This window comes from Onychomys torridus, chromosome 8 (assembly GCF_903995425.1).
Source record: "Onychomys torridus chromosome 8, mOncTor1.1, whole genome shotgun sequence".
Taxonomy (NCBI): domain Eukaryota; kingdom Metazoa; phylum Chordata; class Mammalia; order Rodentia; family Cricetidae; genus Onychomys; species Onychomys torridus.
This window is the reverse complement of record NC_050450.1, coordinates 63072817-63090398: the sequence shown is the minus strand read 5'-3', so window position 1 is coordinate 63090398 and position 17582 is coordinate 63072817. Positions and strand designations below refer to the sequence as shown.

Genomic DNA, 17582 nt, shown 5'->3' with positions numbered 1-17582 from the left:
CCAAGATGGCTCTGAGGGGACCCTGGAAGAAGGAGGTTGAGTTTATACTCTAAAACGATGGGCTCGGGGTCATCTCTATGTTAAGTTCAGCCTGACCATGGCAGCAGCTAGAGGAAGATTGGGATCCACCTGGCTGGAGTCCTAGCTAGCCTTAGTCAGGGTTGGTGGTCTCCTCGGCACATGTGTGCGCATGTGCACTCACATACGCACACACACACCCCTCTTTTCCATTCTTCCTAGAGAGGACCCCTCCAACAGTGGAGCTCTGTAGCCACTTCCCAGCCCGAGCCTTCCATCCTCTCCTGATAACCAGCAGGAGGTCCTTAGACAACCCCTCCCCCTTCCCTCCTCTGTGCCTTGCAGGTTCAAGGTGATCCCAGTCTCAATGCCTTTCACCTCAAGGAAGGCAGTCGGTCTCTCCTGCCCAGGGACTAGGGTCCTCATGCCTCTGCCTCTCTCGCTATTTTCTTTGAGCAGTCACTATTAACTACCACCACCTAGCGGCCAGCCGTGCGGCCTCGGTGGACGATGATGAGGAAGAGGAGGATAAGCTACATGCGATGCTCTCAATGATCTGCTCGCGGAACCTCACAGCTCCCGGTCTGATGAAAGGTTCTTATCCCTCCCACCCCGGACTCACCTCGTCCTCCACCCTCACCCCCTGGGCCCACCTGCCACCCACTGCAGGGGCTCAGACAGCAGTGTTGGCATTAGGGGACTTGCACGCAGGGCCATCTCCTTCCATCAGAAGGCAGATCAGTGAGGACACAGGGAGGCCAGACAGGTGCTGGCAAGAAGAGAGGATGTTCAGAGCAAATGGCTCTGGCGGGGGAGAGAGGGAGCGCCGCTGGGGGAGGAGGGCTGGCTATCTGATGACCCACCTCTTAGGGGCCTGAACGGCTCCCAGAGTTGCTCCCTAGTCATGCCAGTCATGCTGACAGATGCCAGACAGTGGTCTCTTTCTCTCCTGCTGACAGGAAAGGCCAGCTGCAGCCCTGTGCTTCTAACACTGACTTAACAAGACAGGGGTAAAGATAGGAACTGGACAGGTCAGGTGAAGGGTGAGGGTCACCATGAGAAGAGACCCCAAGGATTGGTCTTCCCAGCATGCATGAGGGCTGTAGTGCTTTAGCATGAAGCTAGATGTACTTACCACAGGGGGTCCAGGAACTGGTACAGGCTCCCAGCAGCAACTTGAATTCCTGCCCCACATGCCCCTGGTTCACTGTCTGGGTTTGAGCAAGTATCTCAACATCTCCAGGCTCAGTTTTCTCACTGGTGCTAGGTGCCATGCCAGTGATGTTAGCCAGGTGTCCTGTACTCTGGACCCCAGCATCCATGGTGGTAGGGATCTCCTTCCCTAGAAACAACACAGCACAGTATTGTCTCAGCATTCATCTGCCCACCACATTCTTTTTAACACAGAGCTCTCTTGGTGAGAAGGAGGCCCACTCTTTGAAAAGCCACCAACCAGGAGCTCTATGAGGGTAGACAGGGGCTCCAGGAAAGGCTGGACAGAGAGGCAGAGACGAGGCTAGCTCTTAGATGCCAGGGAATCCCCAGTCCCCACCATGTGTATAGCAGTGGATTGGTTCTCACTCTTACAGAAAGAGTCTGATGTGTTAACACTCCTACAGAGATGCTGTGCCTTCTAATTCTCTCCTTACACTTCTACAGAGTCCTGCTCAGGGGCACAGCCAAGTCACTCCACCAGTAGTAGTGGCTCCTATTCCTGCCAGCCAGGCCCATGGCTCAGAGCACACCCAGCACCCCTCAGCCAACCCAGCCGGCTGTTCTTCTTCCTGCCACAGGTCTGCCTTCCTTCCCAGTCCTGTAGGCCATGGAGTACCCGACTCTTTAGATTACTGACACACACACCTGCCAGCTAGCTCTTTGCACCGTGGACTTGAACAACACTGCTTGTTTCCTGGTTAACTGGCCTTGAGTAGTATGGGACGGTTGAACTTGTTACCCCGAAAACTGGCCTCTTGGCCACTGACTGCTGGGTGGAATGGTACACACACCTGTAATTGCAGCATTTTGTGAGTAGAGGGAGGAGGGTCTAGGAGGTCCAGGTCAGCCTTAGCTAAATAAGGAGTCTGAAGCTAGCCCAGGCAACTTGAGATCTCAGAAGAAAAAAGAAAGCCCACTGGTATTAGGACTGAGGTCTCGGAGATCAGACAGATTTCCAAGCTCATGGAGTTCAGAGGCCTTGGAAGTAGTCTGGGTATCCTTTTATAGGATTTAGGGATTAGACGAACCCACAGTGTATCCCCCTGCTCCCCCAGTACTTGGGGGAGAAGTGTAGGTATGAGAAGAAAATCCAGAGAAGAGGGGAGTAGTGACGAGAGCCCCCCTCTGCACTCCAGTCCATAATGACAACACTGTTGGGCCCTGCAGCCACTGCTTTTTCGGGCCTGCAACATGCTTGACTTGTGCATGTGATTCAAGTGGCGGGGTGTCCAGGCCTCTTCCCTTCCCCCTCCGGTTCCTGCTGCCCCCACAGAGCAGAGATGCTGTTCACTCTAATTCTGCTCCAGGCCAGGCCCCTTTCACTCGGAGTCCTAGGGGCTGTGGGGTTCACACCCCTCAATTGTTTGCTTTATACTCTCCTCATGCTCAGAGGAGAGAGCAGAGTCAAAGCTGACCCGGCAGACCCCTGTCCAGCCTGTTGCCTCACCAGTCACTCACCCAGTCACTCCAGAGCTCCAGCTGTCTGCACTGGGTGGTCACAGTGTAGAGTGTGCAATGCTGGCTGGTTCAGCTCCTTCCTGGAGAATTAAGGTGAAGAGCATTGACCCAGGAGATGTGCCTTGGTTGGGCCTAGCTTTCTGGGCATGAGCTTGTTTCCCTCTGTGCCCATCCTCCACCCTCTGTACCTGTCACCATTCCTGCCTGCTGCCTGCTGTCTGCCTGGCTGGGCTGACTCCCCTCACCTCCCCCTCCCCCCCCCCCCCCCCTGCTCCTCCCACACCTGGCCTCCTGCCTGCTGCAGGAGCAGGAGCTAGGCTCCCATCCCTACTATCTGCACTTAGCCTCTCCCGCTCTTCCCTACGACTTCAGCATGGCTTGTAACCCCTCACTCCCAGAGCCGCAGCCCCCCTACCAAGTAGATTCCCTTAATTTACCTCCTGGTGGAGCTGAAGGGCCAGATGCTGACACAATCCTACTCATGGGTCTGGGGGGACAAGGCAGGACAGCCCTTGAGGGACTGGAGGGGAATCAGCTCAACCCTCTCCACCAAGGCACACCCAGAACTGGAGTCTGGCTGTCCAAGAACACCAACCAGACCTAGGCCTCCAGACTGTGGGGAGTCAGGGTCTCTTGTTAGATTTACCTAGAAAACCATTGCTGAACAGACTTCAGCACGCAGCTCTCTGTTCTTCACTCTTTCTGCACCTCCTCCCTCACGGTGGTACAGTCTTTCACTTTTCACCTTCACTGTGTTCCATCTCCCTGGCTCCTGGCGAGTATCCACCCTGAACAGTGTTCCGGCCTGAGAAACTTTGAAGAGTCTTGATTCAGTCCTAATTTAGATCAGCAGGGATGGCTGAGACAGCCCCCACCTACAGACAGACAGACAAGCCCAAGGATCTGTCTGTGGTGCTGCACCGTGGCATGCTCAGCTATGACTGGTGTGGTGGATCACTGGGTCCATGTACCCAGGCACCACTTCTACCCTGCCAGCCCTGGGAAGTTCCCCCCATCCCAGCTCACACAAGAGCTACCATGCTGAGTGCCCTCAGAGTAGGCCTCAGGGTGTCTGGTTTGGGCAGGAAGCACTGTTCCTACTTACCCACTGACCACCAGATCTGGGATAGTCAAGGTAGTGAGAAGGATAGCTTGAGGCTTCCTCAGAGATTTTGGTCATTGATACTGAAGCTTCCAAACCCATTCTTGAGCATCTCAGAAGGAAGGCTAACTGGCAGTAGTTCAGGGAGTGGAGGCCTTTGCTCTTCTAACCCTTTTCTCTAGGAAAGCACGTGTTCTCTGCTATTGATGGAGGTGGGTAGACAACTCACCCACAACTCAGTCCGAGTATTCCGTTATATGGAAAAAGCACCTTCTGTCCTCTCCGGGGCCAAGGGAAGCTGGGCAGTGTCAGGCACCCTCTCACTATCTCCAACTCTGGGTTCTCAACCAGGCAGGCACCACCTTGTGAATTTCCACCAATGGGTGATTTCGTCTGCAGCTCTGGGCAGAGGCGGGCATGCTACAGGGCACTTGGGGGAGGCAGCCTAGCGGGCATTGACCTTGGCCCCTTCCTGCCTTCAGATGCTGGTGACATGATTGAGATGCAGGGTTTTGGACCCAGCCTGACGGCCTGGCACCTAGAGCCCCTGTGTAGCCAGGGCTCCTCCTGCCTCTCCTGCTCCTCCAGTAGCTCCCCATATGCAACCCCCAGTCACTGCAGCTGCGTTCCTGACAGGTGAGTAGGAAGGACCGGGAACCAGCCTCCAGTTAATGCGTACCAGTGTGTCCTCCTCTCCTGACGGGCTCCGCTGTCGGCATGTCAGGGTAGCCTCTTTAGATTGGACAGACCTGGATTCAAATGCCATTTGTGCTACCTGAATGACTCCAGCACGTTGCTGAGTCTCTATGAGCCTCTGTTTTCCTTTTTGTTTTGTTTGAGACTGAGTCTCACTATGTAGCTCTGGCTGACCTGGATCTCACTGTGTAAACCAGGCTGGCCTCCAACTTACAGAGATCTGCCTGCCTCTACCTCCCTCCTGAGTGCTGAGATTAAAGGCCTGGCACTTCTGTGTTTCTAAACCTTAGTTTTCTCCCCTGTAAAATGGGGCAATACCACCTCCTTCCTAAAGTAGGTGAGGAGCATGTGAGTACCCAGGGTGATACCTCCACATAATGGATACCATACTCTGCTCCCCTTCCTGTCAGGAGCATATCCCTCTGTCAGGCTGTGTGTCTGGGAACACTCAGTACTGTCGTGGATGAAGGCAGCATGGGGGACAGTTTGGGTCCATTGACTGGATGTTCTCCTTTACCAGTCACTTCATTTTAACCTGCCATTTCTGGTGATCCTGAAGTGTCTCCATTTATACATAAGGAAATCAAGATTCACTGCAGTGCCAGCTGGTGGTGGCACACATCTATAGTCTCAGCACTTGGGAGGCAGAGGCAGGTGGATCTCTGTGAGTTTGAAGCCAACCTGGTCTATAAAGTGAGTTCCAGGACAGCCAGAGTTGTTACGCAGAGAAACCCTGTGTGTGTGTGTGTGTGGGGGGGGTGTTCACTGGAGCAAAGTTAGCTTAAGTTGGGGCCCCAATAGCAACATCAAGGGTAGCCGGCAAGGTGGGGGCAAGTCTTACACTACCAAGCTATATATCCCACTCTCCACACAGCCCCCAGCATCTTGCTGCCCCTGCACCCTCAAGCCACAGTGTCACCAGTAGGCTACAGTCCCCTCCCTCTGAGCCAGGATGTTTCCACAGGTTGCCCCTCAGGCTGCTGTGCGAGAGCATGAAGAGGCAGATTGTGTCCCGGGCCTTCTATGGCTGTGAGTGTATGGTGAGGGGGGCTCTGAGGGGCTGGGGGTGGGGAAGCACCTCAGTCACAGCCTCCTCCTCGCCCGTTGCAGGGCTTGCCTACTGCCGCCACCTGTCCACGGTGAGGACCCACCTGTCAGCACTAGTGCATCACAACATCATTCCACCGGACAGGCCCCCAGGGGCTTCAGGTGGCCTTACCAAGGACGTGTGGAGCAAGTATCAAAAGGACAAAAAGGTGCAAACCGGGCTCCCAAGGGCAGAGGCGTGGGGTGGGGACTTGGGAGGCAACAGTTAGATGTGGCTGCCTGCTCTAAACCGAATGGTCGTCTGGGGTGAAGCGAGGTAGGGAGTTGGGCAGATAGGTGAAACTGGTAGATGTGTGGCTGAATCTCAGATGCATGGGAAGGGACTGGGCTGGGAATCCAGTCTCCTTCCATATTGAGCTGAGATCTGACAAGCGTTGCCCTGTCTGTGAGGAAGGAGGTGAGACAAGATCTCTTATAGCTGTAACCACAGAACAGGAGAATGTGGGACCCCAAGCAGGGTGTGCCTGGGCTCAGTAAAGCCACGAAAACACAGGCCCAGCTCTCGCTGGGGTGTGGCTTGGCTGCTGGGCCACAGCACCTGGAGGCTGCATGGTCTTTCCCCTCTGGATCCCTCAGAACTACGAGGAGCTGGAGCTGCTGCGACAGGTGTACTATGGCGGTGTGGAGCATGAGATTCGCAAGGATGTCTGGCCCTTCCTGCTCGGCCACTACAAGTTTGGCATGAGCAAGAAGGAGATGGAGCAGGTAAGGGAGCCTGCTCCAGCAAAGCCAAGGAAACAGCAGCTGGGCAAGTGACCCCAGAGAGGGAGCCCCGAAGCCTCAGCCCCCCCCCCCCCCAGCTAGAAACTGCAGAGGAAGATGGTAATGGAGCAGCCCCATGGCCCTCACCTCAGGGCCTGCTCCAGGCCAGCCATCCCAGCTTCTGCATTCCCCCGCCCCTTGGCTAAAGTTCCAGTACCTGCTCACTCAGCTCTGAGGGAGGCACGCCTGGGGCGCCCTCCCTCATGGTCATGGTGTGGTCTGAGCACAGGTGGATACAGCCGTGGCAGCGAGGTACCAGCAGGTGCTGGCAGAGTGGAAGGCCTGCGAGGTGGTGGTGAGACAGCGGGAGCGGGAAGCTCATCCAGCCACGCTTCCTAAATTCTCCTCGGGCAGCAGCATCGACAGCCACGTGCAGCGCCTGGTGCACCGAGATTCTACCATCAGCAATGATGTGAGCCATTCTGGGGAAAGGACTTGGTGGGGAGGGCTGTTGGGGCCCAGGAATCTCTCAGGCACCAGGGTCCTGAGCATGGGGCCAGCTCCAAGTACTGGCAGTTGGGTCCTGCTCAGAGGCTTCCTGTGTCAGTGTCTTGAAATTTCAGCTGAAGAATGGGCAACTTCGGGTGCTTTCACAAAAAACCAAGCCATCGCTTTGTGCTGCGCTTGAACAGAATAGTAGGGGCAAATGAGCCTTTTGGGATGTGGGGAAGCTTCTCAAAGGTGAGATAGTCATGGGTTCCCATGAGTTCCAGTACTGCATCTGCTTCTGGGGGATCAGTGTTTCTGAGCAAGAGTGCCCCATATCTGGCCTCCATTTCCAAACTTCTCCGTTCCTGTGACTCTGATCAAAGAGGCTTTATGGAAAGTCATTGGCCAGAGAAAGTTATATAAGCCAGAGTAGCGCGTAGAGAGCCACTGATGTCCACTGGCAGGCCCTCTCACTGCAGTTTTCCGTCACCTTGTCCAAGTATCTGCAGAGGTAGGTAGAGCACCGTGGAATGCTCTTCCTGCTGCCATCTGCCTTGAGAACAGCAGGCAGTGAGCGCTGCCCGCCGCCGCTGCCATCCCACCCATATCTGAGTTTCTTTTTCCTTTTTCTTTTCCTACCTTTCTTCTTTCCTCTCCCCAGCCCTCCTGTCTGTAACTGGCCTTAACTGTCGTACTGCCTCAGCCTCCTTAGCTGGGAGTACAGGCATGCTCTGCATATTTACCTGGAATAAGCTGTTTTTATTCCTGTATTTATTTATTATTGAGACAGGGTCTCCCTTTGTAGATCTGAACATACCATGTAGACCAGGCTGGCCTCGAACTCATAGAGCTCCACCTGCCTCTGCTTCCCAAGTGTTAGGATTAAAGTTATATACAGCAATGTTCAGCCCCTAAGTGGTTCTGGTTTTTGTCGTTGTTGTTTTATTTTTCAAGACAGGGTTTCTCTGTGTAACAGCCCTGGCTGTCCTGGGACTCACTCTGTAGCCCAGGCTGGCCTCGAACTCACAGAGATCCGCCTGCCTCTGTCTCCTCAGTGCTGGGATTAAAGGCGTGTATGAGTGTTTTGACTGCATGTCTGTTTATGTACCACATGTATACCTGGTGCCTGTGGAGGTCAAAAGAGGACATCTCTCTGGAACTGGAATTATGGGTGATTAAGACCTACCATGTGGATGCTGGGAATCTACCCAGGTCCTCTGAAGGGCAACAAGTGTTCTTAACCACTGAGCCATCTCTCCAGCCCCCATTTTGTGATTTTTTTTCCCCTTCAAAATTGTCTTTTTTTTTTTTTTCAGAATGACACATAAATGTGAAGATGCCACAGTGAAGTCCATTACTTTGTATGTTAAACTAACAAATTAATGTTAAAAAGCCAGATGTGAGCTAGAGAGAAGGCTCAGAGGTTAAGAGCGCCAACTGCTCTTCCAAAGGTCCTGAGTTCAATTCCCAGCACCCACATGGTGGCTCACAACCATCTGTAATGAGATCTGGCACCTTCTTCTGTGTACATAACAAATAAATAAATAAATAAATAAATAAATAAATAAATAAATAAATAAATCTTAAAAAAAAAAAAAAGCCAGATGTGTCTCACATCTGAGATCTCAGTGCTGTAGAGGTAGAAGGATCAGGAACTCAAGGCCATCCTTAGCTCCATAGTAGAGTCCGAGCCATCCTGGGTTACATTAGTCCCTATTTCAAAAGAAACACAGAGAGAGAGGCTTTTTTAGATAAAGTTTGTTTTTTATACTTTACTAATCATGAATGTTAACAGAAAATATAAAGTAGAGCAAGACTTAAAGAATATAACTCTAGCCAGAGAGATGGCTCAGCAGTTAGGAGCACTGGCTGCTCTTCCTGAGTTCCTGGGTTCAGTTCCCAGCACCCACGTGGCTGCTCATAACCATCTGTAACTCCAGTTCCAGGGCATCTGGTGCCCTCTTCTGACCTCCATGGGCACTGCATGCATGTGATGCACAGACATACATGTGGACAAAACACCTATATACTTAAAACAAAAATAAATATTTTTTTTAACTGTCTAAACTAACAGGACACCCTCTCCATCCCATGCGCTCTGTTCTTAACCCCTTGATGACATACTTAGTGCTTATAAAAACCTGTGTCTGGGAGGGTGAGACAGTTCAGCAGGTAAAGGCACTTTCTGCACAAGTCTGACGACCTACGTTTGACCCTCCAAACCACTTACAGGTGAAAGGAGAGATTGACTCACAAAACTGTCCTCTGGCCTGTGTGCATTACCGCACATGCATCACTAACCCACATACTCACCATACACACACAGTAATCATAATTACATGAAAACAAGTCTGAGCCGGGCAGTGGTGTGCTCTGGTATTCACAATACTTGGCAGCTGAGGCCAGCCTGGGCTACCAAGTTTCACAAGTATGACTTTACCCAGTGTTTCAGATTTCTTACCCAGAGTGAAGACTTTTAGCATCCCTTTGACTACATTGTCCAGTTAGAAAAAGAAAAGACAAAGGGTGTGTGGCCTGCTGTTTCCCCTGGACTTGTTCTGTGGTGGGCTTCGGCAGGCAGTGGAGTATTTCCCTTCACTGTCTGAAGACTAACATCACTGGCTTGGTGTTGCTACAGAGGTTTCCTGTCTTGTCTGCTCAACATTTGATACCAGGAATAAAGAACTTGCTTTTCCTAAAACCTGCAGTTTGTTCTCCCATCACACCCCAGCAGCCATGTCAAGACACCAGGGCAGCTCTCCCGGGACCCTTTGTGACTTCAGGTCTCTGCAGAAGGACGATGAGCTCAAACTGGCTACCAAGAGTTGGAGCCTTGGGACCAGAGACAGCTCCACTACTGAGATCACATGCTGCGGGGTTGGAGAACATACTGTTTTTGTAGAGGACCTGAGTTTGGTTCCTACTGTCCCTGGCCTCAGCAAGTGCTTACACCCAGGTGCAAAACCCAATATCCAAACACATAATTAAAAATAAAAAAATAGATCTCTTTTTAAAAAGCCAGGTGGTGGTGATGCACGCCTTAAATCCCAGCACTTAGAAGGCAGAGGCAGGTGGATCTCTGTGAGTTCCAGGCCAGCCTGGTCTACAAAGTGAGTCCCAGGACAGACTCCAAAGCTACACAGAGAAACCCTGTCTGGAAAAACAAACAAACAAAAAATGGATGGTGGTGGTGCACGCCTTTAATCCCAGCATTCAGAAGGCAGAGGTAGGCGGATCCTCTGAATTTGAGGCCAGCCTAGGCTACAGATCGAGTTCCAGGACAGCCAGGGCTTCACAGAGAAAAGAAAGACAGGGCCTCTGCTCCCTTCCTATAGCAGTCCCTGGAAGCTGTGCAGTGTACTGCACAGGCACCGCCTGTCGGTTTTTTTGTTTTTTTTTTTTTTTCCCAAAGCCTTGTTTCTTCTTTTGGTTGGCTGGAGTAGAGGCAGGTCTGGTGCCGGAGACTGTAGTGTTGGGAGTTGGGGTTGGGAGGAGGGAATAGGAAGACAGTCCCCTTTCCCAGCTCCGTTCTGATCCAGGGGAGCCCCTGGAGTGTTGGATGGAGTCACCATCTCTTTACTTCCACCAGGTGTTTATCTCTGTGGATGATCTAGAGCCCCCAGGGCCTCAGGACCCTGATGATTCCAGACCAAAGCAGGAGCAGGAACCAGCAACTGGGACTCCAGGCATGGCCGCTGCCGCCGCCGAGCAACAGTCAGTGGAGTTTGACTCCCCAGACTCGGGCCTGCCTTCCTCCCGTAACTACTCGGTGGCCTCCGGCATCCAGTCCAGCCTCGATGAGGCGCAGAGCGTGGGCTTCGAAGAGGATGCCGCTGGGGAAGAAAGCTCCTCCGATGTGCCAGCCACTGCAGCCCACACTTTCTCTGAGCCCCATGACCCAGGCCAGGGGAAGCTTGCACCTGCCAGTGAGCTCGAAGCAGGGGAGGAGCTCGCAGCCGTGTGTGCTGCGGCCTATACTGTACGTGGACGTCCCCTGATGCTCCCTCCCACTACTCCAGTGGCTCTGGAGTCCTGACACCCTAAAACCTGGGCACTGACTGCAAGGGGAGAGGGGGTGTGTGTGTGTCTGTCTGTCTGTCTGTCTGTCTATCCTGAAAGAGCTCTTCGAGCATCACTAAGAGGCCTCTGTTCTCAGAGCTCTGGGGTCCTTGTTGGCTGGGTTTTCTTTGGGTACCACCTCTTGCCCCAACCTAGGAGAGGCTGGCCAGCCTCACCTCTGAGGGACACCCACTTTTCCAGATAGAATTACTGGACACCGTGGCCTTAAATCTGCACCGCATAGACAAGGATGTGCAGAGGTGTGACCGAAATTACTGGTACTTCACGACCCCCAACCTCGAGAGGCTCAGAGACATCATGTGCAGGTGCCATGGGGCCGGCTGCGGGAGGTGTGGGGACCCAGTGCGGGCCATGATTTCACCTATGTACTGTCTCAGGTCTCCTTGCATCCTGTCTGGAACAGTCCCTGCAGCACCCCCACCCCACTGCATCCTCTGTCTAGAACACTGTCCCTGCAGCACCCCCACCCCACTGCATCCTCTGTCTAGAACACTGTCCCTGCAGCACCCCCACCCCACTGCATGCTCTGTCTGGAGCACTGTCCCTGCAGCACCCCCCCCCCCACTGCATCCTGTTTGGAGCACTGTCCCTGCAGCACCCCCACACCACCCTGCATCCAAGGGGTCTTTCAGACACTCACCTGTTCTCACTCCCCTGCCCTTCACACCAGACTGGCGGCCTTCTGTTCCCTCGCCAAGTCCTACTGAAGTGCCTTGGGGGTAAGGGACATTGGTAGTCCCTCTGCCTCACAGGGTAGAACACAGTAAATGTTTTAGAATTGTGGAAAGAAAGACTGACTTGTGGGGAACAGAATGTTTTAGGGGTCATGTCCATGCCAATCCCCAAGAAAAGAGGATGACAGTCACAGTGTTCACCCCTGGCATTTCAGCTACGTGTGGGAGCACCTGGATGTGGGCTACGTGCAGGGCATGTGTGACCTCCTGGCCCCTCTCCTGGTCATCCTCGACAATGGTAAGGGATGGTGTGTGGGCTTCCCAAAGTGGACCTGGGTTCAGAGTGACCAGATGGGAGAAAGGGGATGATGCCTAGGTCTAGGTGTGGGAATATTACCAGTCTGCCCTGGTGTCTGCCCTGCTGTCCCGGGGCCTCACTCCCGTCTCACCACAGACCAGCTGGCCTACAGCTGCTTCAGCCAGCTCATGAAGAGGATGAGCCAGAACTTCCCCAATGGGGGGGCCATGGACACCCACTTTGCCAACATGCGCTCCCTCATCCAGGTGAGTGCTACAGCTGCCTGACTCACTCACTCATCAGCCCCAGGGAGGCTGGAGATGTCCTTTACAAGGAGACTTGATCTCTTAGGGCTGGCCTGGAACTTACGGCAAACCTTCTACCTCTGCTTTGAGGGCAGCCATATTGGCATGCACCACAGCCATAGCTGAACTTCATTTAAAAAACACTGCTGCCAGGCACATGCTGTGTTCCCAGCACTTGGGATGTGGGGGCAGGAAGGTCAAGGCCAGCTTGACTACAGTGAGTTGGAGACCAGCCTTGACTATATGAGATGTCTTAAAATTAATTAAATTAGTACACACACACACACACACACACACACGTATGTATTAGTAAAAGTAGCTGGGTATCACAGTTCATGCCTGAAATCCCATCACTTGGTAGACTAAGGCAAGATCAGGATGGCTGTGAATTGCAGGTGAGCCTAGGCTAGAGTGAGACCCTATCTCAAACAAAATTAAAACTAAGTCAACAGGGCCGGAGAAATTTGCTAGTCAAGGAGCCGGTTTGACTCCCAGGACCAATAGTCTTGTTTTGTTTTTAAAGCCACACAGTGGCTTATGATCCCAGTGCTGGGAAGGGGGAGACAGGTGGATGGATCCCTGGGCATTTCTGGCCAGACAACCTAGTCTACTTGAATTCCAGGCCAGTGAAAGACCTTGTATCCAAAAAGTAACCAAGATAGGTGGATAGCACCAGTGAAATGACATCTGAAGCTGAAGCTGTCCCCTGGTCAGCGCACACACACACACACACACACACACACATATCCCCTGGTCAACACACACACACACACACACACACACACACACACACCCTAGTCAGCACACACACACACACACACACCATAGTCAGCACACACACACACACACATACACACACACACATCCCCTGGTCAGCACACACACCCATGTTCACCCACGAACACTTGTAGGCACATATGTACAAACCCTGAATTAATTAGTTGGGGCTGGGGAGATGGCTCAGCGGGTAAGAGCACTCGCTGCTCTTCTAGAGGACTCAGGTTCAATTCCCAGGACCCACATGGCAGCTCACAACTGTCTGTAACACCAGTTCCAGGAGATCCAACACCCTCACACAGATATACATGCAGGCGAAACAGCATTGTACATAAACTAATTTTTTTTAAAGAATTAATTAATTAAATGTTTACAAGTGAAGGCGCTAGTTCAGGCAGAATGCTGGCCCAGCACACGAAAAGCCCCGGGTTTCTTCCCAGCACCACACAGAAATACTGCTGTGTGTGTTAGAAACTGAGTAGCAGTGGGCACACATGCTTGTCCCTGTGTGTGCTGGTGGGAGGTGGGCTTGGTGACTAAATCAGATGCCCAGAAACTGAAGTAACTACATAAAGAGGGAGACAGAGGGACGGATGAACACGGACAGTGGGACACAGCTGCCAGAGGGTAGACATGGCAGTGCAGGAGAGTGGCTGGGCACCCCGGGGGGCGCGGAGGGTAGCAGGGAGGCAGCTCTGGTCAGTATCTCTCCCTCTCCACCATGAGATCTTGGACTCGGAGCTGTTTGAGCTGATGCATCAAAATGGAGACTATACCCATTTCTACTTCTGTTACCGCTGGTTCCTGCTGGATTTTAAAAGAGGTAAGAAGTGAGTGGGTCCCAGCACTTGGGAGGCAGAGGCAGGTGGATTTCTGTGAGTTCGAAGCCAGCCTGGTCTACAAAGCAAGTTCCAGGACAGGCTCCAAAGCTACAGAGAAGCCCTGTCTCAAAAAACCAAAAAAAAAAAAAAAAAAAAAAAAAGAAAGAAAGAAATGGGTGGGTCTGGGTATCATGGCACATGCCTATAATCCCAGTACTCCAGAGGCTGCAACAGAAGGGTTATCAGGAAGGAGTTCAAGGCCACTGTCAGCTACATAGCAAGGCTGTCTTTAGAAAAAAAAGAAAAAAGAAAAGTAAGATCATGGAATGAGGTCAGGCAGCAGGAGAGCCCTCTTCCCAAGCCAGTGGTCAGTGGTATTCTAATCACTACGTACTGTACTGTGTGTCCTGCCCCTGCCCAGCTTGCGTTTGACTAAGGTGGTCTGGGTCCGTGTTTCCTCACGCCTGTGAGGCATCTCCATCGCACAGGCAGGAGGCTTCCTTTGTCACAGGTGATGGTCTTGGAACCTTGTTCAAACTACAGCTTCCCTGAGCACTAAAAGTGGGGAGTGCCACACAGTCTGGGGAAATGACCAAAGAGAAGGGCAGGGGCTGGGTCTAGGGTAGGGGATAGAACAGCCATTCTGGAGCCAGGCTCAGCCAGGCTGAGTGCAGTGGGGAGAATCCAGCTGCTGAAGCTGGCTCCCATGTGTCTCCATCAAGCCCCGTGCTTGGGACGGTAAGTGCCAGCTCCTTACCGTCCCCAGAGTTGCTGTATGAGGACGTGTTTGCAGTATGGGAGGTGATCTGGGCGGCCAGGCACATCTCTTCAGAGCACTTTGTCCTGTTCATCGCCCTGGCCCTGGTGGAGGCCTACAGAGAGATTATCCGTGACAACAACATGGACTTCACTGACATCATTAAGTTCTTCAATGGTACGAGGTGATCCGGCCATCCTGGCTCCCCCACCCCCACCCCCAGCAGGGCATGGAGGCCAGGTCCTGGACTGGGCGGAGTTGGGTTTTCAGGAATCATAGGGTTTCTGTGAGGACATAGGCAGATGTCAAGAGCACAGCAGGTAGAAACTAAGCAAGATTAGTAGGCACAGGGCCCCTCCTAACCTCCCCATAATTATCCATGTTCCCCCTAGAGCGGGCTGAACATCATGACGCCCAGGAGATCCTGCAAATTGCCCGGGACCTCGTCCACAAGGTGCAGATGCTCATGGACAAGTGAGCTGCCTCCAGGGGCTGAGGAGTGGAGAGCCCGGGAGCAGGCCCCGCACTCCAGCAGGAGAGGTGGGGGTCACCATAGCCAGACTGCCTCACCCCAAGCCAGTCCCCTGCCTCGACCCCTGCCAACCCTGCCCACTCAGCTGTGTAACCTAACAAAGTGACTGTGAGCCTGGCCTGTGAGTGTGGGCAGTGATGGCCCTCCAGGGCAAGTCAGGGTCAGGATGCCTGCAGATCACAACTGGGTGGGAAGGGTTGGCCTCAGGGAGAGGGGCTGCCTTGGGAGACAGCTACCCAGTTTCCCCCTCAAACACCAGAACAGCCCCACTGCCACCTGTAGCCTCAGTTTGGACTGTTTCCCAATGTCTCTTCCAGTCACCCTGGGGCCACATAAGGTTAGTGGGGTCTACAGTGGCCTCAGCCTCATCTAACAGGAGTTGCATGGGGCAAGGAGCTCTGTGCCGTATCTCTCCTGAGACCTTCTGTCGTCTCAACCAGCTGCCTATTCAGGCATGTGTCCTGGGGCCAGGAGACCTGGGCTACCTTCCAGGCTCTCCTGAGACTTGGGAAGCCAGATGTGGGCCCTGGGAGAGCAGTCCACCTCAGCAGCACTGCCATAGTCTCTGGCCACCAGAGTGACCCCATGAGCTCCCCACCCATTGCACAGTGCGCCCACTCATGTCTATACAGTGTCACTCTCCACACCCTGCCCTTGCATTACGCACTAGAGGTCCCCAAGGCTGCGCATAAATAGCACATTCACCCTCTGCGTGGTATGGAGGGCAGTGGGTATTGGTTGCTCTCCAGAGGGACCCTAGGGAGACTCTGTAGGAAAGCAGTCCTGTCACAGCCTGTTTTCAAGGACAGGCCTCTGAGCTTCAGGGTATTTATTACCTGTTCCATTACCTGTTCCAGATATCTATGAGTTCCCAGGACCAAGGGAGGTGGGATTGCCTGGGTATTCTCAGTTCATGCCAGCTCCACTTTCCACATGCTTCTCAGGATACTGAGAGGCCTGGAAACCCAGAAAGGCCCTTGGAAGAGTTTGCAGGGGTGTCACCAAAGGGACACCCCTTGACCCAAGGCATGCTGCTTGTTTTGTCATCTCCGCCCCCCAAGCACATGCAAGCCAGGCCCGGAACCTGGGGGCCACACCTTGCCTGGCTCCTGCCCAGAAGTTACAGGTCCACAGACTTCCTGCATTTGGAAAACACGAGAAAGGGCCAGCCGCCGTCTGCATCTAGCACATGCCCTCCCTAACCCCTGTACTGCACGGCCTGTGTGGGGCCAGCCCGTCCTTGTTCATGATTCCTTGGCCTCCACCAAGCATGGTGGCCAACGTGTGCCTGCCTTAGTGACTCTGGTTCTGTGAGGAGCAGAGTGTATGGGGTTTGAGGTTTATTTTTGTTTTTTGTTTGTTTTTTCATCTGGTTGGTCAGTTGATTTTGTTTTGCTCAGAAACTATACTCTTCAATATAATAGACCAATAAAATTCATTTGGCAATGCCTGCAGCTCTGATGGCTACTTGTGAGACTGGCAGGACACAAAACACACAAAACATGTCCTTCCTTGATCCAGCAGTAAAGAGTGACAGCTTCCAAGACAGCAAGAATGGGATAAGAGAACCACAGTTGTTCCTAAAGGGGCCGCCACGGCGTGGGCTAGATAGAAAGCCAATTACCCAGAATGCCACACACCTCACCCCAGAACCATGATCTTATCTCAGGTCAACCAGCAGAGCCTCCAGCCTGTAGCTGGGAGTAAGTCTTTGGCCTCCCCATGTCTCCACCAGCCTCCCCACACCTCAGCCAGCTTAGCAGAGTGAGTAGACCTTACTGAGGGGTGACATGAGTCTCCAGCTCTCACAGCCCTCTGAGCACATCTCTGAAATGTCCGACTCAGGCTGAGGGAAGTGGCTGGAGGGTACAGCTCCTGTGGAGGCATGGAAAGGACCTGGTTAGAACCCTCTTGTCCTACTCTTCCCTACCCCAGAGAACTTCTGGTCATATCTTTAATAGCTCCCTATCAGCCCTGCTTTGAGCCCTATGGTCCACTGTCAGCTTCTCAAAAGCTAAGGATTCTAGTCCACAGCCCTAGCACTCTGGCCCCAGCCATTAAGACAACACAGGCTATGCCAGGCAGCGGTGGTACACACCTTTAATCCCAATACTCGGGAGGCAGAGCCAGGCGGTTCTCTGTGAGTTCGAGGCCAGCCTGGTCGAAGATCCAGGACAGGAACCAAAACTATGCGGAGAAACCCTGTCTCGAAAAACAAGGAGTTGGGGATTTAGCTCAGTGGTAGAGCGCTCGTCTAGCAAGCGCAAGGCTTTGGGTTCGATCCCCAGCTCAAAAACAAAACAAAAACAAAAAAAAAAACCGCCGGGTGATGGTGGCGCATGCCTTTAATCCCAGCACTGGGGGGGGGGGGGGGGCAGGCAGATCTTTGTGAGTTCGAGACCAGTCTGGTCTACAGAGCGAGATCCAGGAAAGGCGCAAAGCTACACAGAGAAACCCTGTCTTGAAAAACCAAACAACAAAAACAACAGGCTAATGGCCAAAGGTGGCCAGGGAAAACTGTGACATGTGAAGCTTGTACAAAGGGACTTGA

At 53.0% G+C, this 17582-nt stretch overlaps 1 protein-coding gene across 2 annotated transcripts in view; it reads left to right on the top strand.

The window, feature by feature from the left end:
• The window catches only part of Sgsm2 (small G protein signaling modulator 2), a 41309-nt gene extending 24824 nt beyond the window's left edge, over positions 1 to 16485 (top strand). Inside the window, exons 12-24 of one of the 2 annotated variants that reach the window (XM_036196847.1) lie at positions 478 to 612; positions 4276 to 4429; positions 5454 to 5518; positions 5600 to 5745; positions 6173 to 6301; positions 6588 to 6770; positions 10377 to 10766; positions 11048 to 11172; positions 11757 to 11839; positions 11996 to 12105; positions 13648 to 13744; positions 14509 to 14676; positions 14892 to 16485. In XM_036196847.1, the coding sequence (XP_036052740.1) occupies positions 478 to 612; positions 4276 to 4429; positions 5454 to 5518; positions 5600 to 5745; positions 6173 to 6301; positions 6588 to 6770; positions 10377 to 10766; positions 11048 to 11172; positions 11757 to 11839; positions 11996 to 12105; positions 13648 to 13744; positions 14509 to 14676; positions 14892 to 14977 (1871 nt within the window). In that variant the 3' untranslated portion in view covers positions 14978 to 16485. The remainder of the gene's footprint in view (positions 1 to 477; positions 613 to 4275; positions 4430 to 5453; positions 5519 to 5599; positions 5746 to 6172; positions 6302 to 6587; positions 6771 to 10376; positions 10767 to 11047; positions 11173 to 11756; positions 11840 to 11995; positions 12106 to 13647; positions 13745 to 14508; positions 14677 to 14891) is intronic. The other variant, XM_036196848.1, reaches the window with a different exon arrangement.
• The last annotated feature ends 1097 nt before the right edge of the window (positions 16486 to 17582 follow it).